Source organism: Sarcophilus harrisii, chromosome 2, assembly GCF_902635505.1.
Source record: "Sarcophilus harrisii chromosome 2, mSarHar1.11, whole genome shotgun sequence".
Taxonomy (NCBI): domain Eukaryota; kingdom Metazoa; phylum Chordata; class Mammalia; order Dasyuromorphia; family Dasyuridae; genus Sarcophilus; species Sarcophilus harrisii.
The window spans coordinates 334,361,412-334,384,121 of NC_045427.1; the positions used below are offsets into that span (position 1 = coordinate 334,361,412).

At 33.3% G+C, this 22,710-nt stretch overlaps 1 gene segment (V, D, J or C); it reads left to right on the plus strand.

The window, feature by feature from the left end:
• The first annotated feature begins 10,445 nt into the window (after positions 1–10,445).
• LOC111718918 lies at positions 10,446–11,558 on the plus strand. The segment is given in 2 exon segments: positions 10,446–10,572; positions 10,667–11,558. Coding segments are annotated over 2 exon segments (423 nt in total).
• Positions 11,559–22,710: the final 11,152 nt, after the last annotated feature.

Consider the following 22,710-nt stretch of genomic DNA (forward strand, 5'->3'; position numbering starts at 1 on the left):
TTTTTCCATTAATTCTCTTTAAATTCTTGATCTTTTGTTTTCCAGATGAACTTTGTTATTATTTTTTTCTAGCTCTATAAATAATTTCTTGTGAGTTTGATTGGTATGGCACTGAATAAGTAGATTAATTTAGATAGTATTGCCATTTTTATATTCACTCAGCCTACCCAAGAGTACTTGATATTTTTCCAATTGATTACATCTGATTTTATTTGTTTAGGAAGTGCTTTGTAGTTGTGTTCATATAGTTCCTGACATTGCCTTGGCAGTTAGATTCCCAAATATTTTATATTATCTACAGTTATTTTAAATGGAATTTCCCTTTGTATCTCTGACTACTGGAATTTATTGCTAATATACAAAAATGCTGATCATTTATGTGGAATTATTTTGTATCAGGCAGCTGAAATTTCTAGCAGTTTTTAGTTGATAGGTATACTATCATATCATTTGCAAAGAGTCATAATTTGGTTTCCTCATTACCTACTCTAATTCCTTTAATCTCTTTTTCTTCTGTTATTGCCAAAGCTAATATTTTAAATAAAATATTGAATAGTAATTGTGATAGTGGACAACCTTGTTTTACCCCTGAAATTGGAATGGTTCTAATTTATCCCCATTACATATGATGCTTGCTATTGGTTTTAAATAGATGCTGCTGCTCATTTTAAGGAAAATTCAATTTATTCCTATACTCTCTAGTGTTTTTTAATAGGAATAGGGGTTGGATTTTGTCAAATGCTTTTTCTGCATCTATTGAGATAATCATATGATTTTCTTTAGTTTGGTTATTGATGTAGTCAATTATGCTGATAGTTTTCCTAATATTGAACCAGCTCTACATTCGTGGTATAAATCCTACTTGATCATGGTATATTATCCTGGAGATAACTTGCTGTAATCTTTTAGCTAATATTTTATTTATGATTTTTGCATCAATAGGAAATTTTGTGTGTAATCATCTTTAGGGAAATTGGAAAGAGAAAGAAAAAAAATTTCTTTTTCTGTTTTGACCCTACCTGGTTTAGTATCTGTACCATATCTGTGTCATAAAAGGAATTTGGTTAGATTCCTTCTTTCTTTATTTCCTCATATATTTGGCATAGTACTGAAATTATTTGTTCTTCAAATAGTTGGTAGAATTCACATGTAAATCCATCTGGATAGGGAGATTTTTTTCTTTAGGGAGTTGATTAATAGCTTGTTAATTTTCTTTTTCTAAAATGGGACTATTTAAATAGTTTATTTTCTCTTCTTTTATTCTGGGCAATCTATATTTTGTAAGCATTCCTCTATTTCACTTAGATTATTAGAGGTATTGGCATTTAGGTGGGCAAAATAACTTCTAATTATTGCTCTATTTTTCTCTTCATTGGTGAAAAGTTCTCCCTTTTCATTTTTGATGCTCACAATTTGATTTTATTATTTCCTTAGTCAAATTTAACTAGAGGTTTATATATTTTAATTGGTTTAAAAACATAACTCTTAGTTTTGTTTATTAATTCAATAGTTTTCTTACTTTCAATTTTATTAATTTCCCTTTTAATTTTCAGAATTCTTAAATTTGGTATTTAATTGGGGGTTTGTCATTTGTTCTTTTTCTAGCATTTTTAATTACAAGCTCTATTTATTCACTAATCTTCTCTTTTCTCTATTTAATGCAAGTAAGCATCTAGAGATATAAATTTTTCCCCTAAGAACTGTTTTGACTGCATCCCATATGCTTTGCTATGTTGTCTCATTGTCATTCTCTTGGATGAAATTATGGATCATTTCTATGATTTGTTGTTTCACTTATTGGTTCTTTAGGATGAGATTATTTTTTAGTTTAGATTTTGGTCTCTTTTCCCCTGGCCTTTTTTGCATGTTATTTTTATTTAATCATGATCTAAAAAATGCATTTATTATTTCTGCCTTTTTTATTTGATTTTATGGATTTTATGCCCTAATATATGGTCAATTTTTGTCAAATGCTTTTTCTGCATCTATTGAGATAATCATATGATTTTCTTTAGTTTGGTTATTGATGTAGTCAATTATGCTGATAGTTTTCCTAATATTGAACCACTAGTCAGTGATAACCAAATTCCATGTGCTACTGAGAAAAAAATATATATTCCTTTCTGCTTCTATTAAATTATTTCCAAAGGTCTACCATACCTAACTTTTCTAGAATTCTATTTACCTTCCTAACTTCTTTCTTACTTATTCTGTGATTTAATTTATCTAGTTCTGATAGAGCAAGGTTGAGATCCCCCACCAGTATAGTTTTGCTGTGTAATTCTTTTTGCAGTTCTCCTAATTTCTCTTCTAGAAATTTGAATGCTGTAACACTTGATGCATATGTTTGGTATTGATATTACTTCATTATCTATAGGAAGATGTATTTTCCTTATATCTTTTAATTAGATCTGTTTTTGCTTTTTCTTGATCTGAGATTGGGATCACTATCCCTGCTTTTTTTAATTTCAGTTGAAGCATAACTGATTTTGCTCCAGCCTTTTACCTTTATTCTGAATGTATCACTTTGCTTTAAATGTGTTTCTAGTAAACAGTATGATTCTAGCTTTTAATCCAGTCTGCTATCTGCTTTCCTTTTAGGGGAAAGTTTATCTTATTCACATTCATAGTTAAAAGTTACTAATTTTGTATTTCCCACGATCTAGTTTTGTTTTCCCCAAGTTATAATTTCTCTTTTCTTCCCTCCTTTACCTCTTCCCCAGTATTTTGCTTCTATCACCACCTTCAAATAGCTCGCCACTTTACCAGCCCTTCCCTCTTTCTTATCCCTTTACCCTTCTACTTCTGCATTCCCCTCTAATAATTCTCCTTTCCTTCCCTCTTTTCCCTGATACTTCCCTACAGGGTAAGACAAGTTTTTATGTAAAGCGAAATATATTACATTCTTTCTTTGAGCCAAATCTGATGAGAGTAAGATCACATAATACTCATTCCTCTCCCTTTTCCCCCTCAATTGTAATAGGTCTTTTCACTTCTTTATGAGATGCAATTTACCTCCTTTTAACTCTATTTTCCTCTTCTTCCTTTCCTCTTTGATTTCTTATATCATTACAATAAAATCAAATTATACCTTCACCTTCTAAGCATACCTATAACAGAAATACAAATCTCAAGAGCTGAATATATCTTCTTCCCATATTGGGATGAAAACTTTTAACTTTTAAAAGAAAGTATTTTTTCTCTTTTCTTTTTACCTTTTTATACTTCTTTTGGGTTCTATATCAAATTTTCTGTTCAGATCTGGTCTTTTCATCAGAATTAAATGAAATTCAACTGTTTCATTGAAATTAATGCTTAATTTTGCTGAATAGTTGGTCCTTGGCTGCAATCCAGTTTCTAGGTGTTGGATTTCTGATTGTGGCTCGTAGATTTTCGAATTATTTCTTTTTGGTTGCTGGCAATATTTTCTCCTTGATCTGCCAATTCTGAAATTTAGCAATGATGTTCCCTGGAGTTTTCAATTTGAGGTTTCTTTCAGAAGTGATTGGCGAATTCTTTCAATGGTTATTTTACTCTTGTTCTAAAACATCAGGGCAATTTCCTTTCATGATATACTGAAAGATAATGTCTAGACTCATTTTTTTCATCATGACTTTCTGGTAGTATAATAATTCTTAGATTGTCTTTCCTCAATTTATTTTTTAGATCAGTTGCTTTTCCAGTGAGCTATTTTATATTTTCTTCTATTTTTTTCATTCTTTGTGGGAGGTTTGTTTGATTGATTCTTGAATTATCATTGAGTCATTCACTTCTATTTGTTCAATTGTAATTTTTAGTGATTTATTTTCTCAATTAGCATATACATATGTATTTGCATTTGGTTAATTGAACTTTTAAATGAGATGTTTTGTTCATTGGATTTTTTTTTCTATTTCAAAAATTCCATTTTTCAAGGAATTGGTTTCTTTTTCAAATCTATTTTGTAAGGAGTTATATGATTTTTCCATTTCACTAAATCTATTTTGTAAGGAGTTTTCTTCAAATAATATCTCTGTTTTCTTTTTCAAACTCTCTTGTCAAGTTCTACAAACATTGCTTATAGTCAGATACATAATCTGCTAGTCAGTGATAACCAAATTCCTGAGACCACTCTTCAGTTCTACCTCTGAGCCATAAAATTAGCCTATCAATGACATGAAGAACTGGATAAATTTGTCTCCTTGCTCCTGTTTCTTTGCTAAATTCTTTTGAAACTTAGCCTGCTTCAACTAGTGTTACAATTATAATAAAATTTACCCCTTCCTTGATTTGGATATGAGTTCAAATCTGAAAAATTTTTGAGACATCTTTTGACACCAGTCTTTATCCCCCAACCTTTTGGGGGGTCTTTTTGAATCTCAACACTTCTTGTGGAAGTGTCTTTCTCACTTTAGACTATAAAACATATCATTGGCAGTTAGATGTTTTTGTTAAGTGAAGATCTGACTGTTACTTACTATGAAATTCTAGTAGCTTCCCATTGCTTCTGAGATAAAATATAAACTGCTCAGTTTGACTATTAGAACTTGAGAATCTTATTCCAATTTATCTTACCAATCTTATTGTATATCACTTCTCTTTATTCATTACAGATGACATTACATATTCTGTCTTCATGCCTTTTCATTGGCTATCAAGGCTATGCCTTGAATGCCTTCATCTTCTGACACATAAAATCTCTTTCTTCAAAATGTGTCTCTGACATCACTTTCTTCATGACTCCTTTGTTGAGCCTTCTGAATGTTGGTACCCTTCCTCTCTAAGTACCTTTTTAAAAAAATTTGCATTCTATATAACTTATGTACTTCTCCCCCCACCCCCATTAAAATGAGTTCTTGTAATTAGGAATTACTTCATTCGTTATCCTTTTATATTCAATCCTGTCTCAAAACTACTGATTAATAATTACAACAAACACAAATATTTGTTGACTTGGCTATGGAATTAGGGAGCCAATGAATCTTTCCCTCAGTTTCAAGAATTAAATGAAACTTTTCTGATCTTGGACAAACAACATTAACTCTCTGGCATCTGAGTTTCCTCTTTTGTAAAATCAAGGATTTAATATAGTAATATTGACTTCAAGCCTTCATTCAACTCCTTTCCCTTAAAGCATTCTTTATTGTTAGGGTATTGCTCCATATCATCCCACCCCACCCTCCTCAAGGCTTCTTGAATCCTAGGTAAAGCAACACCTGACCATAGCATCTAGTTATCAAGAATAATAAGTTTAAATATGAAGCTGCTCAATTATCTGATTCCTCTGTGAGGAAACTTAGTCAGGTGCTATTGATACAAGAAAGAAAGATGGACTATTGGGTCACTTTGCTCTCTTCTGACTTTCCCTTTCCTCAACTTTCATGTGCATGGCATCTTTCTATAGGCCTAGTTCTATTAGCCTCGCACAGTCTAGATGCTACCCAGCTCCAGTGGAGACTGAAAGCAGAGTTTATAGTACAAAAAGGTCCCAGAGTCCTGTGTGAAGAGAGAACCTCCTAGTAGAGTCCTAGAAGCAGAAAGATCATCTGGCCCACTATACTCATAACCATGGATGCTTAGCTCACACCAATCAGTTGTTAAAGCTTAAAGTCCATGTGTTCTCCATACTCATCCTATTACCATCCTTCACTCCACTGAATAAATAAGGAAAACCGAATAACATGAAGGAACACCTTGATCTGAGAGACATCCACATAGTAAACCCATAAAAGCAGTCACACAATTCCATATAAAGTCATAAACAAAAAGCCATTTTCTGGTCGTCAGGAACTATGAAAGTACCTGTTAGAAATGAAAGAAAGCATATACAAGAATGGCAAGGGAAATTGAGACCTTAGAATAAATAGAGAAAAAATAACTCAAGAAGTAAATGCCTTTATAATTAGACTGAACCGCACAGAAAACAATGATTCAACCATAAAAGATAGAACAAATTAAAACATAAAAGAAAATCTTAGAAACAATATCAAAACCAAAAGTCAAACAGAGAATTTGAAGAAATCTCAGACACTAAGAAGGATCAGAAAGAAGTATGCATACTGTATTTTAGGAAATTATAATAAAAATTGACCAAAATTCTTAGAAGTAGAGGACAAAATTAAAATAAAATCTACTGGAGAGTTCCAGGCAAAATGTTGTGTACAAAGAAATACTCTAGCTCAATTCTATTAAATAAGCTTATTGAAAGAACAGCTCACTGATTCCCTTAAGGATGAAAATGAAAAATATTATATCTTAGTTGTAAGAACTCTCTTGAGGAAATATCAAAGGTCAGATTAGAAACAAATTAGAGAAACATGGGAAAAATACCTATCACATCAAGTTCATGACTAAGCACAAAATAGAATGGTGGAGGATAAAAATGGATAATTTTTAATTTGCAGAATTTTAAAAATTTTGCATAAAAAGAATAAAGCTAAAATTGAAAAGACACAACTAGGAAAAGAATCTTGGCAACAAGTTTCTCTATAAACCTTGTTTCCCAGATGCATTAATTGTTTTAAATTTAAAAGAATATTTCTCCAGTTGATAAACTGTCTATAAATAGATAATTCATAAGGGAAAAATGTAAATTATTTTTAATTATATGAAAATAAAATCACATCACTGTTGGAATCTTTACAAAGTGTTAAGCCATTGGAGTTGATTTGATCTTAGAAAGAGATATTTTGGGCCAGAGCTTGAAACAAAGTACTAAGTGGAACTGATAGAACAATGCTCGTGTTCACACCTTTAGAGAGCTCATAAGTATCTAAGTACTCAATGGAGTTCACACGAGAATTCAGGGCTGGCTTAGTCTGAATTCACACATCCCTTGAAGTTCTTAGGATCAGAGAGCACTCTGGGAGATAACCCAGAATCCCTCTCCCTCCAGAAGGTGGAGTTAACCTTTGGGAGATCACATAAATAGAGGGAGCTCTTGGAGCTTGGGAACTGACTGGAGGTACTTACTTGAGTTAATTATTTGAAGAGTTACTAGAAACTCTGGGAGCTCAAGAGAGTTTTACTTGGAATCGGAGAGAGCTCTTGGAACCCACAAGCCCCATCTTTGAGGCAAGAGATTCATTGCATCTTCTACCTTGGTGCTGGCTGGAGGCTGAAGAAAGCAGAGGCAGAAGCCAAGGACAAAGCTGCAAGATCTCTTGGAGCCAGGCAGAGAGATAGGCCTCAACTAACCGGGCTAATTTGGAAGGAGAAATAAACGTTTGCATTTTTACCAGCTGGCTGCATTTTGGAGTAATTATTTATTTCAACTGAGACTAAGGTTGCCTCCAGTTCAACTCTGACTCCTGGCTTCTCAATCTCCAACTGAGGCAAGTAGGCTCCTATATCTCCCAGAGTGCTCTATTTATGCTACTTCTCCAAGAGTGGGATTGTGGGATATCTCCCAGCATGCTCTCTGGCCCTAAGGAAGGTGTGAATTCAGATATCTCTTTCTAGACTCTGAATCTCCCAAACTGTGAACTCCATTGAGTACTTAGATACTTATGAGCTCTCTAGAGGTGTGAACACAAGCATTGTTCTATCAGTTCCACTTAGTACCTTGTTTCAAGTTCTGGCCCAAAATAACTCTTTCTAAGATTAAATCAACTCCATTGGCTTAACACTTTGTAAAGATTCCAACATCTCCACTTTTCTTTTGATTTAGAATAATAATTAGAGTAATGAAAATTAAAGGAATTTTGAGAGTCTATCACAGTCAGAGAGACAAAAAAGACAAAGAAAAAATGATGAATGTTGGAGGTGCTGTTGTAGAATAGACATATTGAATGTGTTTAATAAATTTAGGTCAATAAATTATATATGAATATAAAGGAATGCTTCTGTGCTGTGCTGTTGTCCTTGGGGTGCATAATAGACTAACATGAAATTACTATATTTGAGGTACAACACGTCAGATTGAAACTGATCAAACCAATATGAGCTTGCAAGGCTCAACCACAGATTAGGTATATGTGTATTTGGAGTGGAGGTATCTCTAAATGTGCACTTCTCATGTTTCTTTTGAGTTTTGTGTTTCCACAGCAGGTTAGTATTCCCATCTTTCACAGTATTCAGGCCAAGGTTAGGTTAGGTGAAGCAGACAATTTTTACTGTATTTTTATAGCCCTTCCTTCATGCCAGGAAGAGATCAATATGGTTCTCAATAAAGGCTTCTCAGACACCCAGGAACTGCTGATTCCTGCTGTTGATTCAGTCCAATAGGAAGGTGATCCTCTGTTGTAAATCACATGCATGTGGGGTTGTGACTAAGCTTCCAGTGTGTATCCACACTTGATAATTTGTCACTTTCCCATTGCCACAGGACTTTGAAGTAGGTATAAAGGTAAAGTGGTATGAGTAATATTTTTAGATTGTATATGAATTGGATTTAAGTAAGTAAGGGTTTCAAGAAGTTGTCAGCTTCCCTCTCTCTTCCAGAATTCCAGATTCTAATGGCAAAAGCAAGATGACTGGTGATTTGAGTTGCAGTGGATGAAGTTGGCATCTTTAATGTCAAACAGCTAAGCTCTAAGTGTTTCTCAGTGTCTGCTTTTACCAGATGGTCTGGTGGAAAATATAAAATTGTTCATACCTGCCCATTATTCAGGGAAACTCTTTACATGCTAGGGTAAATGCCCTCCATTTCACTGACAGGTTTGAAGCCTGTTTTTTTTACTCTCAGACTGATTTAGCCCATATATCAAAATTGTTTAGTGAAATCTCTGCACATGTGACAGTCATACAGGTGGTTGAGTAGCCCTGAAGAGAGTTTAACAGAGGTTTTGATCACATCAGAGGTTTTGATCTTTCTTGAACAACTGTGTTGTACAAAATGAGAAAATAGATGATTTCTTTCTACAATTGAGAAAACTGAAGCAGGCAACATTAAGTGACTTACTGAGCATCCCACAAGTAGTACCCATGGCTAGATTTGAACTCAGGTTTCCTTTATTTCAAGACTTGTAGGCTATCCATTGTAGCCAATTATTTGCATTCAGAATTTGAGTGACATATATTCAGAATTTTCTGGTAGGTACCAACAATGGTGGGGAGTTACGGAGAGAGAAGTATCATAGCGGTATAAGTGCTCATCTTGAAAATTTAATAGTGGACCCTGCTGAGGTGATGAAACTAGGTCTGGCACACTACATATATTTCCATCTCTTTTCATCCTTTAAGCTATATCCTCCAACTTCTCAGGCTTAGGTTTTATTTAAGTTACCACAGACCATACACTGGACACATCAAATTTTATTGAGCAAAAGATATCCCAAAATAACACTAGCTACTTGTAGAATTGACACCTGGCAAAAGTAAGTGATCATGTCTTAAAGCTGAATCTTAAAATTAAATTTTGTTCTGTTTAAGGTAGTACATATTTGGCAATGATGTCAGAAGGCATTGAAGCCCCAGGGAATGAAGCATAGTAAAGTGTCACAATGAAAGTTAGCAATTAAAGGTACATTCTGGGTAAAGGAGTTATAGGGGAGCCCAAGACAATGAAAGCTCAAAGGTGGAGTCATTTGTATTCAAATCAGTCACCATCTTTTTTCTTCCAGCCTAAGAATATGCAAGTTTATAGTCATCTGCACTATTACATACAACCACTAGATGAAGTAGTAAAGCACCAGGCTAAGTCATAGGAAGATAAATCTTCCTGAGTTAAAATCTGGCTTCAGACACTGACTAGCTCTGTGACACTAGGTAAGTCACTTAACCCTGTTTATCTTTGTTCCTCATCTGTAAAATGATCTGGAGAAGGAAATGCCATATCACTCCAGTATCTTTCCCAAGAAAACCACAAAGGTTCACAAGGAGTAGCATGTGCCTGAAGTGACTTTACCAAATAGCAAAAACAAAACAAAACAAAACCAATTACATAAATAAAGGGGAACACATTGAGAAAGATTCTATTTTACTTTTTATTACTCATATTGGAAAAACTCATCCCCTTTTTATTAACTTTGTGAGTAGGCAAATTATACATGTCCTGAAGTAAAAGGTATGGGCAATAAAAACAAAATTGATGAATTAATGAAGATTTCAAATCTTTGTAAGGGTGTGTTGAGTCATTTTTCAGTTGTGTTGACTCTTTTTGATGCCATTTGTGGTTTTCTTGACAAGGATACTGACATGACTTGCCACATCCTTCTCCCATTTATTTTAAAGATGAAGAAACTGAGGGAAACAGAGTTACATGACTTGAACAAAATCACCAAGTTAGTAAGTGCCTGAAGCCAGATTTGAACTCTGGAAGAAGAGTTCTCCTGACTACAGGCTTGATTTATCCATTAAAACCACTTAGATGCCCCATCTGTGTTTGCTTCAATATTTTAAACTAGCTTTTAATGACTGAATAAAGAAAAATCTTGAAGGAAAGTAATCTGACTTCCTGCTCAAACTCATTTTATATTCCTCAATGTCCTCCCTATGCAAATTAAGACGCTCAGGCTGCCAAGTAAAATCTCAGCCTCTGGTGGAGGAGGCCCAGTTTCTCTTCTCATCTTGAGGTGGAGGTTTCTGGACAAGAAATCCCACTCACCTGGAGGATCATGAAATTGTTCTGTTTTTTGTTCTGCTTGGTGGCAGGTCCTGGATTAGAATGATTAAGAATTTTTTTAAATGGGTTTATAGGGGAAATTATTTTAGTGTAAAGATTTAATGTGATTCTTCTTGCTCCTAGGTGTCCTATCTGACCTGCAACTCGAGGAGTCAGGGTCAGGAACTGTGAGACCCTCAGAGACCCTTACACTCACTTGTTCTGTCACTGGTGGTTCTGTTACCAGTAGTTACTACTGGAACTGGATCCGACAGTCTCCAGGGAAAGGCTTGGTATGGCTTGGATACTGGAGTGGAAGTACAAGCTACAACCCTCTTTTCCAAAACCGAATCTCCATCACAGCAGACACATCGAAGAATCAGTTCTCTTTGCAACTAAAATCACTCACAACTGAGGACACAGCTGTATATTACTGTGCTAGAGGCACAATGAAGAGAAAGAAGCAAGAGTCCAGACACAAACTTTCTCCTTCAGGGAAACCAGAAGATCAAGCTGTATGTGATGCTTGACTGCTGAGCAGAAGGAGTTGAATCCCAGGAGAGTAAAGATGAAGTACTTCTTTTCAAGGTTTATGGTTTTTCCTTCTCTGCTCAGCAAACTTTTCCCTCAGGGGCCTTCCCTTTTCATCTCTTGGGAAACGGAATCTCTACAGAATTTTGCATTTTGTTAAGTTTTCTTTGTTTTTTGTTCCTTTTCTTTTGTTTCTTTTTTTCTTTTTTTTTTTTTTTAATAAAATCTTTGTCAGGTTCCTGTTTCCTGAGATCCAGTGGAGCACTTCTAAATACTCTCAACTTTGGCTGTCTGTATGAAGTACAGAAAGAAAAGCTATCTTAGCTTATTTGTCCATTCTCAAATACTTCACTATTTTAAACATCCATAATTTTGTCATTATGACTACTTCACAAACTTCCAATATCAATAATATTTATTTTTAATTTTAAAAATATTTATTTTCCTGCATATCTATGGAATAAGTCAGGCATTTAAATAACATAGTATGATTAAAAACATGATTGCTTATATAACATTGTAGTTATTATGTACCACTGACTCTTCCTTTTAATTATATAATAAAGTAATATATATATATATTATATATATATAATTATTCCTCTACCTCCTCTGTCCCCATGGCTACTATTAGACACAAATATATGCAAAACCATTATTTACATACTTCTATTTATCAGTTTTTTCTCGGGATGCAAATTTGGGTATTTTAATACTCAAAAAATGACTTACTCACTTGAAGTTGTTCTTAAAACAGTATTGCATTTACTGAATACAGTATTTTCTTGGATCTACTCATTTCACTCTTTGTGATTTGAAGGCAAGTTTTTCATGTTTTCCTATGATTACTGAGCTCACTAATTTCTCCTTTAATCGCTTTTCCTTTTCTTATTGCCAAAGCTAACATTTCTAATACAATATTAAATAGTAAGGGTGATACTGTAAAGCTTTGTTTCACTCCTGATCTTATTGGGAATGGGGCTAGTTTTTCCCCATTATATATGATGCTTGCTGATGGTTTTAAAATAGAAGTATGGATCATTTTAAGGAAAAGTTCATTTATTCCTATACTCTCTAGTGTTTTTAATGGGAATGGGTGTTGGATTTTATCAAATGCTTTTTCTGCATCTATTGAGATAATCACATGATTTTTGTTAGTTTGTTTATTGATATAGTTGATTATGCTGATAATTTTCCTAATATTGAAGCAACCCTGGAGTACTGGTATAAATCCTACTTGGTCATAGTCTGTTATCCTGGAGATGACTTTCTGTAATCTTGTTGCTAATATTTTACTTAAGATTTTTGCATCAATATTCATTAAGCAAATTGGTTTAGAATTTTCTTTCTCTGTTTTGACTCTACCTGTTTTGACTTTAGCTATCAGCACCATATCTGTGTCATAAAAGGAATTTGATAGGACTCATTCTTTCCCTATTTTTTCAAATAGTTTATATAATATTGGAATTAATTGTTCTTTGAATGTTTGGTAGAATTCACATGTAAATCCATCTGGCCCTGGAGATTTTTTCTTAGGAAATTGATTAATAGGTTGTTCTATTTCTTTTTCTAAAATGGGACTATTTAAATAATTTGTTTCCTCTTCTATTAATCTGGGCAATCTATATTTTTGTGGATATTCTTCCATTTCATTTAGATTATCAAATTTATTGACATATAGTTGGGCAAAATGACTCCTAATTATTGCTCTAATTTTCTCTTCATTGGTGGAAAGTTCTCCCTTTTCATTTTCAAGACTAATAATTTGATTTTCCTCTTTCCTTTTCCTAATCAACGTTGCTTAAGGTTTATCTATTTTGTTGTTTTTTTTTTCATAAAACCAACTCAGTTTAATTATTAATTCAATAGTTTTCTTATTTTCAATTTTATTAATCTCTCCTTTTATTTTCAGAATTTCAAATTGAGAGTTTTTAATTTGTTCTTTTTCTAGCTTTTTAGTTGTAAGCCCAATTTATTGATCTTTTCTTTAAAATTCCCCAGTAAACCCCCTTTGGCTGTATCCCACAAATTTTGGTATGTTGTCTCATTATTGTCGTTCTCTTGGATGAAATTATTGATTGTGTCTATGATTTGCTGTTTCATCCATACATTCTTTAGGATTAGATTATTTAATTTCCAATTAACTTTTGATCTACTTTCTCTTGGCTTCATATTGCATGTAACTTTTGTTGCATCATGATCTGAAAAAAATGCATTTACTATTTTTGCCTTTCTGCATTTGATTTTGAGGTTTTTATGACCTAATACATGGTCAGCTTTTGTATAAGTTTCATAAACTGCTGAAAAAAAAGTAAACTCCTTTCTGTCTCCATTCAAATTTCTCCAAAGGTCTATCATAGCTAACTTTTCTTACATTTTCTTCACCTCTTTAACTTCTTTCTCATTTATTTTGTGATTCAATTTATCTAGTTCTGAGAGTGCAAGGTTGAGATCTCCCACTAGAATAGTTTTGCTTATTATTTGTTCTTGCATCTCTCTTAACTTTTTCTGTAGGAATTTGGATGCTATACCACTTGGTGCATATATGTTTAGTATTGGTATTGCTTCATTATCTATGGTGCCCTTTACTAAAATATAGTTTCCTTCCTTATCTCTTTTAATTAGATCTATCTTTGTTTTTACTTGATCTGAGATCAGGATTGCTACCCCTGCTTTTTTTTTTTTTTTTTACTTCACCTGAAGCATAATAGATTCTGCTCTAGCCCTTTACTTTCACTCTATATGTATCACTCTGCTTTCAATGTGTTTCTTGTAAACAATATATTGTAGGATTCTGGCTTTCAATACAGTCTGTTATCCATTTCCGTTTTATGGGAGAGTTCATCTCATTCACATTCACAGTTAAAATAACTAATTCTGTATTTCCTGCCATCTTATTTACCCTAAGTTATGCTTTTCTCTTTCCTTTCCTCTTTCTCTCCTCCCCAGTATTTTACTTTTGATGAACATCTACCTCAAACAGTCGTCCTCCTTTAGATCTCCTTCCCCTTTTTTACACTTCCCCCCTAATACTTCTATTTTCCCTTCTATTAGTCTTTCCCTTTCTTTTTCCCTTTTCCCTACCAATTCCCTATAAAGGGGAACAAGTTTCTCTATGAAGCCAAATATGTTTGATATTCTCTCTTAGAGCCAAATCCTCTGAGAGTAAGATTCACACAATGCTCATCTTCCTCCCTTATTTCCCTCAATTATAATAGGCTTTTTTTGCCTCTTTGTGAGATATAATTTCCCTTATTTTACCACCTTTTCCCTCTTTTCCCAGTATGATCCCCTTTCCATTTCTAGTTTCTTTTTCGTATTATCATAATAAAATCAAATTATACCTGCATTCTCTATGCATACTCATAACAGAAATATAATTCTCAAGAGTTTTTCCTTTTTACCTTTTTATGCTTCTCTTGAGTTTTGTGTTTGGAGATCAAATTTTTTGTTCAATTCTGATCTTTTCACTAGAAATAAGTGAAATTCACTTATATCATTGAATGTCCATCTTTTCCCCTGAAAGATAATGCTCATTTTAGCTGGATAGCTTATTCTTGGTTGTAATCCAAGTTCCTTTGCCTTTCAGAATATCAGGTTCCAGACTCTTTGATTTTTTTAAGATGGAAACTGCTATGTCCTGGGTAATTCTAACTGTGGCACCTCATTATTTAAATTGTTTCTTTCTGGCTGCTTGTAATATCTTTTCCTTGGTGAGATAGTTCTGAAATTTAGCCACAATGTTTCTTGGGGATTTCATTTTGGGGATTTCTTTCAGGAAGTGATTGGTGAATTCTTTCAATGGCTATTTACCTTCTGATTTTCAAATATCAAGGCAGTTTTCTTTTATGATTTCCTGTAAGATAATATCTAGGTCCCTTTTTTCATCATGGCTTACAGGAAGTACAATAATCTTTAGACTGTCTCTCCTAGATCTATTTTCTGGGTCAGTTGTTTTTCCTAGTAGATATTTCATATTTTCTTCTATTTATTCATTTTTTTTTGTTTTTGTTTCATTCCTGAAGTCTTATTGAGTCATTCACTTACATTTGTTCAATTCTAATTTTTAGTGTATTATTTTCTTCAGTTTTTTAGCTCCTTTTGTGATTAGCCAATTGAATTTTTTTGTTCATTGCCTTGTTTATCCATTTCAAAAATTTTGTTTTTCAGTGAATCGATGTCTTTTTCATATCTCTTTTGTAGGGCATTATATGCTTTTTCCATTCCTTCTTGCAATGATCTCATTTCATTTCCCCAGTTTTTTAAACTTTCTTTTAATATTCTTTATGCAATCTTGCAAGAAAACTTGTAAAATGGGGACCAGCTCATGTCTCCCTTTGGGGCTTCATCTGGAGTTGCTTTGCCTTTAGGAACCTTATGAGTTGAGATCTGTTCTACTCTCTCTCTCCATAAAAGCTGTCTATGGTGAGAGTTTTAATTCATTTCTTTTTAAGGCTGTTCAATGCAAAGGAGCTTTAATTTGCCCTTGGGGGCAGTTCTGCTGATTGATTTTCAGTGCTGGATAATGGTGGCTAGATTCAGCATTTCAGTGCTTTACAATTTGCCAAATTTGGCAAACCTGCCAAACCACTTGCTTGCAACTCGGACAGAGTATTACAAAAATGAGCAGACATCAAAAATTTTTCTGATCATTGAAAATTATTATGGTGACAAGTAAGATTAAAACTTCCACTCAGAAGATGATAGCAAAGTCAAAGCTCTACATCCAAAGCTTCCGAGAAAAATAATTGGCCTCAAGCCATGGAAAAGCTCAAAAGAGATTTTTAAAATTAAGTAAGAGAGATAGAGGAAAAATTAGGAAAAGCATTGAAAGTGGTGCACAAGGAAATACAAAAAGCTAATGAGTAGAAGAATGCTTTAAAAGGAAAATTGGCCAAGTGGGAAGGTAATAATAATGTTATTCTCAGCAGTACAATGCAATGATCCATGACTACTCGGAAGGACTTAAAATGAAAAATTCTATCCATACCCAGAGAAGGAATTGATATTGTCTGAATACATACTGAAGCATTCCCATTTTCTCTTTCTATTTCTATCTCTTTTTTAACTTAATTTTCTTTTGAGGTTGTCATTTTCCTTAGGGTAGAAAATCTGTTTTCTTTCACAACTTGACTTTTATGGAAATGTTTTGCATAACTTCACATGTGGTTTCTTAACTGTGGATAGGGGTTAGGGAGAGAACATAAAACTCAAAAATTAAAAAAAAATAGTGTTATAGGCCAGAACTTGAAACAAGGTGCTAAGTCACTGGAATTGATAGAGACAGTGCTTATGTACTTAGTTCACACCTTTAGAGTTCACACCTTTAAGAGAGTCCATGCATTAGAGTTCACACCTTTAGAGAGCATATATAAGCTAGCAGCCTTAACTAGGATGGACTTCCGGAGATACACAAGTCAGAAGCCCACAAGCCTATACTCTCAGAGGAGGAGGATTCATTCCAATTTCCATCTTTGTGCTGGCTAGAGGCTTTGGATTCAGAGGGAGCTAGAGGCTAAAGCTGGAAGAGACAAAGGACTAGCAGCAAGAACTCTCAGAACCAAGGAGAGAGATAGGCTTCTAAGAAAACTAACCGGGCTATTTTGAAGGAGACAATCAAGGATCTGAACTTTAACAGCTGGCTGCATTTGAGGTAATTATTACTCTGAACTGAAAGGAAGGCTGCCTCCAGAAGCCCCCCAAGAAACCTGTTCCCAGAGAACGGTTATATTTTAGAGAAGAGAACATTACAAATAGTATGCCACTACAATTATTTACCACAACTTGTTCAGCCATTCCTTAATTGATGTACATCCCCTCAATTTCCAGTTTTTGCCTCCAGAAAGTGAACAGTTATAAATATTTTAGAACATACAGATTTTTCTCTTTATTCCCCAATTATCTTTGGAAATAGACCCAGTGATATTGCTCTGTAAAAGGGTATATATGCAGTTTAATAACACTTTGAGCATAATTCCAGATTGCTCTCCCAAACACTTGGATTAGTTCACAATTCTACAACAGTGAATTAATGTTTCAATTTTTTAACACCCTCTTCCTCCACTCCTTTCCCTTCAATCATTTTAACCAACCTAGTAGGTGTAAAATGTTATCACAATGATTTTACATCTATTAGGTTGGCTAAAATGATGTTTTAACTTACATTTTGCTAAACAATAATGATTTAGAGCATTTTTATATGACTGCATATAGTTTTGATTTTTTCATTGGAAACCTATCTGTTCCTGTCTTTGACCATTTATCAATTAGGAAATGCCTAATGTTCTTACAATTTTTTAATTTTCTGAGAAAACATCTATAAATTTTCTGTTTTTCTTCTGATTGTGGACAAATTTATTTTGTTTGTGCAACACATTTTTAATTTAGTGTACTTGAAATTTCCCATTTTATAGCTCACTCTGTTCTGTTTTTTCTTTATTCATAAATTGTTGAACACTCCATAATTTTGATAGTAATATTTTACATTTCCTGTAATGTGTCTTTATATCTAGATTATATATTGATTTTGACCTTAATTTGGCAAATGATTTGATACTGGTTTATCGACAATTTCTGCTATACAGGTTTTTGGTTTTCCTTAAAAGAATTTTTTAAGTGAAATAAAGAATTCTTATCCACATATCTTAAGCCTTTACATCTGCCAAATACTATGTGACTGTCTTTATTTGCTTCTATAAATTATATGTCTATTCCCTTCAATTTATTAACTTTTCTATGTCTTAGGAAGTACCAGATGGTGTTGATTATTACTGCCTCATTCTTTAATATCTAGTAATGTTCTCTCTACTTTTTTTTTTACCCCATTAGTTATTTTGCTATGCTTGACTTTTTGTTTTTCCAAATAAATTTTTAAATTATTTTTTTTCTAATTCAGTAACTTAAATGGGATGGCCATCAACTATATAAATTAGTTGAGGTAAAATTGTAACTGTCCACTTGCCTACCCATGAACAATTAATATTTCTTCAATTAATGAAATCTGATTTTATTTATATAAAGTTTTTTAAAAAATAATTTTGCTTTTTTGGTCAATGTTTTGTTTTGCCAGCTCACTCCCAGAAATTTAATACTGCCTCTTACTCTCACTTCTTGCAGGATTTACCTGTGACATATATAGGAATAATGAAGATTTATGTGGATTTATTTTAGTTTTTAGCATTTTCCAAGTATATTATCGTATCATCTGCAAAAACTGATGTTCTTCGAATCCAACCATTTTGGAGAGTAGTTTGGAACTATGCTCAAAAAATTATCAAACTGTGCATACCCTTTGATCCAGCAGTGTTACTACTGGGATTATATCCCAAAGAGATTATAAAGAAGGGAAAGGGACCTGTATGTGCACGAATGTTTGTGGCAGCCCTTTTTGTAGTAGCTAGAAACTGGAAACTGAATGGATGTCCATCAGTTGGAGAATGGCTGAATAAATTGTGGTATATGAAAATTATGGAATATTACTGTTCTGTAAGAAATGACCAACAGGATGATTTCAGAAAGGCCTGGAGAGACTTACACGAACTGATGGTGAGTGAAATGAGCAGGGCCAGGAGATCATTATATACTTCAACAACAGTACTATATGATGACCAGTTCTGATGGACCTGGCCATCCTCAGCAACGAGATCAACCAAATCATTTCCAATGGAGCAGTAATGAACTGAACCAGCTATGCCCAGAGAAAGAACTCTGGGAGATGACTAAAAACCATTACATTGAATTCCCAATCCCTATATTTATGCCCACCTGCATTTTTTATTTCCTTCACAAGCTAATTGTACAATATTTCAGAGTCTGATTCTTTTTGTACAGCAAAATAACGTTTTGGTCACGTATACTTATTGTGTATCTAATTTATATTTTAATGTACTTAACATCTACTGGTCATCCTGCCATCTGGGGGAGAGGGTGGGGGGTAAGAGGTGAAAAATTGGAACAAGAGGTTTGGCAGTTGTTAATGCTGTAAAGTTACCCATGCATATATCCTGTAAATAAAAGGCTATTAAATAAAAAGTAAAAAAAAAAAACTGATGTTCTTATTCCACCATTCTCTACACCTTCTATTGATTTTCCTTTTCTTACTACTTTTACTAGATTGTCCAATACAATACTGAATAGTATAGGTGATAATAAGCATCCTTATTTCACACTTGATCTTGCTGAGAAGGCTTCTGATTTAAGCCCATTACAAAGAATGCTTGTTTTTGACCAATTTAAGGAAATTTTTAGATGAATTTAGATGAAAGAAAGATTTTAGAAGAATGCTTTTTATCAATTTAAAGAAAATTCGACATGGACTTGTAATGGCTGGACTAGCTCCCTAGGGGGCCTCAGGATCAGTCAGAGTCAGGATTACTCAAAATTGTTGGGCTTTGGGGGACAAGTGAAGGAAGCAGGCAAGCTGCCATGAGGCTTGCCCAAGATGTATACTCAATTCTGGAGTCTGGAGTCTCCAGTTTCCTCCTCTTTGTCCTGCAGCCAAGTGACTCTGACTTCTCTCCCCCAGCTTTCTAGTCCTTGCCTAGGATTATCTCACCTCCAAAACATTCAGCAAGCACCAATGGTAAGGAGAGCCATCACATCACCATCTCATCTAAATATTTATATAGAGTTATTATCTCACATTGAATAGGAAATAAGCCTTAAGTGTTTTGCTGTCTGGTTCAAGCATACCTGCATTACTTATATATATCCCACTTGCTCATAAAGTTTAATCTTTGTGATATATTGTGCTCTTTTGTCTAACATTTTTATATAGGGTTTTTGAATCTGTATTAATTAATGGAATTGTTCTATTCTTTTCTTTATCTCTTTTTTATTGTTCCTTGTTTGGATATCAGTATCTCATTTTTTTTTCCACAAAAGGAGTTTGGTAGGATCCTTTCTTTTTCTATAATTTCACATAATCTATTCAATATTGGAATTAAGTGATCTTTTAATGCTTAATAAAATTTACTTGTAAATCTACCTGGTCTTGATGGGTTTTGTTTTTTCTTAGGAAGCTCATTTATGGCCTGGTCAATTACTTTCATACTATTCCAGACAATTTATGTTTTTTTCAAATATTCATAAATTTCTTTAAAATTACTAAATGTATTTACACATAACTGGGGTAAAATACCTGTATAATGGTTGTAATTTCATTTTTGTTTTTGTTATAGTCAACCTTTTCATTTTTAATAGTAGTAATTCTCTTCTTTTTAAAAATCAAATTATCCAGTGGTTTATCTACTTTTTAAAAAAATATAAAACCAACTCTCACTTTATTTTTAACATTTATTTTATAAATCTCACCTTTAATTTTTAGGATTTCCAAGTTAGTATTTAATTGGGGATTATTCAATGGTTCTTTTCCTAGTTTTTTTTTTTAATTACATAGTCAACTTATTAGTATGATCTTTGTATAAATTGTTATTGTAAGCATTTAGAGATATTAATTTTCCTCTGATCACTGCTTTTGTTGTATAGCATAGGTTTTGATGTTTTCTTATTATTATCATTTTTTCACTGAAAGTTTTTATTATTCCTATGATTTGTTCTTTAATCCACTAATTCTTTAAGATTAAGTTGTTTGATCTCCAATTTTTAATCTATATTTCTGTAGTCCATTGCTAAATATAATTTTTCATTTCATTGTGATTTGAGGACATTTTTAATACTTCTGTTTTTCAGTGTAAATTTTTTACATAATAATATATGGTCAATTTTTATGAATGTATCATGAACCTTTGAGGAAAAGGTGCATGCCTCTCTATTTCCATTCAGTTCTCTCTACATCTTTATCATATACAGGTAATCTAAAATTCTGTTCACTTTCCAGGCCTCTTTCTTATTTATTTTTTGGTTAGATATCTAGTTCTATCTTGGGGGCAGATTAAAGTACCCCATTAGAATAATACTACTATCTCCACCTATAATTCATTTGATTATATGCACTTTAGGTGTGTATAGATTAAATATTGATACTGCTTCAAAGTCTATGATATCTTTTATTAAAATGTAGTTATGTAATGTTCGGCCTAGCTTTTTTGGAGGTCCTCTGAAAGGGTCTTGATTTCAGCAGGATAGACACCATGAGAATGGACAAAAATAGAGTCCTAAGTCTTTATTGTCTCTTACACAGTCTGTGTCTGACATAGTCTGATCCAGTCTCAGTCTGACCCAGTCTCATCCAGCAGTCTGACAATCTGCCAGTCTCAACCAGTCCCTCTTTCCCAGTGAGTCTGACTTTGTCCCCAGTTTAAAAACCCTATTACAATTATATCATTACTGTATACTGAGTATGTGTGAACTAGAGAATCATTACATCACCATGATAAGTACTAACTATATGTATACTAGAAAACCATTATCTCATCAGTTCCACTGAGTAAACACCTTGTTTCAAGTATACTTCTCCAGAGTTCAGGCTCTCTACATGATTACCGTTTTCTCTTTTAATTAAGCCTACTTTACCATAACTTTGTCTGAGATCATATTTCTAGCCTCACCTTTTTTGCATCAGCTGAAGCATAATAAATTTCACTTCAATCTTCCATTTGTACTTTATATCTGTCATTTTTAAAAGTTTTTTTTCTTGTAAGCAAGAATTGATTCTGATTTTTCTGCTATCAGATTCTGTTTTGGGGGTGAATTCATTCCATTCCCATTCAAAATTGTAATTATTATTTGTGATTTTTGCTAATTTTACTTTTTTACTGTTGTCCTTCTCAATCTCTCTTATTTTATCCCTGTTACCATATCTTCTTTTAGCTTCTATTCCCTACTCTATTCATCTCTCTGAGTCCCTTTCTTATTCACTCTCCCTAGCCTCCTAAGCTTTACTCTGCACATCCTTATAAAAGCTTCTTCCATACCCTGTCCCGAAGTTCTCTCATCTCTTTAAAAGTTTAGAAGACTTCTCACCAGATGTACACATTGTTTCTTTCCTCTTCAACCCAGATCTGATGAAAGCAAGGTTCCATCATTGCCAGCCATCCACCCTCAACTCTTTCCTCTCTGTCAGCTTTTTATTTTATGAAGTGTACATGCAGTAAATATCTTAAACCCAAAATGTTCAAAATGAAAGTTATTAAACCATTCCTCCTTACGCCTTTCTTTCCTGTCCATCCTTCTTACTACTGTAGAGGGCACACTCCTATCACCTTAGTGGAGGCCCTTATCTTTTGCTCAGGCAATGATAGGTGGGTTTATCTGGCTCAAATATCTTTTCTCACTCCAGTTCAATCTCTATTCAGCCAAAAATTTCCAAAAAAACACATTTGACCTTAACATCTCCTCTCTACTCAAAATTCTTCTGTAGTTTCCTCTAACCTTCAAGATCAAATGCAAAATGTTGTTCAGCATTTATCTTATTATTAATGATTGATCTTTAGATGTGGTTTTTGACACTGTACAATTCTTTGAGAACTTTTTTTACCCAGATTCTTTGACCACTTATCTATTGGGGAATGACAATTAGTGATGGGTGTGAACTTATTTTTGTTCTGTTTATACTAATATTTTATAAATAATAGATTGTAATGTTTTTGTTTTCTTATCTCATGTGTTGCTTTTTATTGTTTTCTGGGATTAATTATTCCATTTACATTTAAAGCTTTAAGAGTTATTTTTTTATCCATTTAAAAAATAATTTTCTC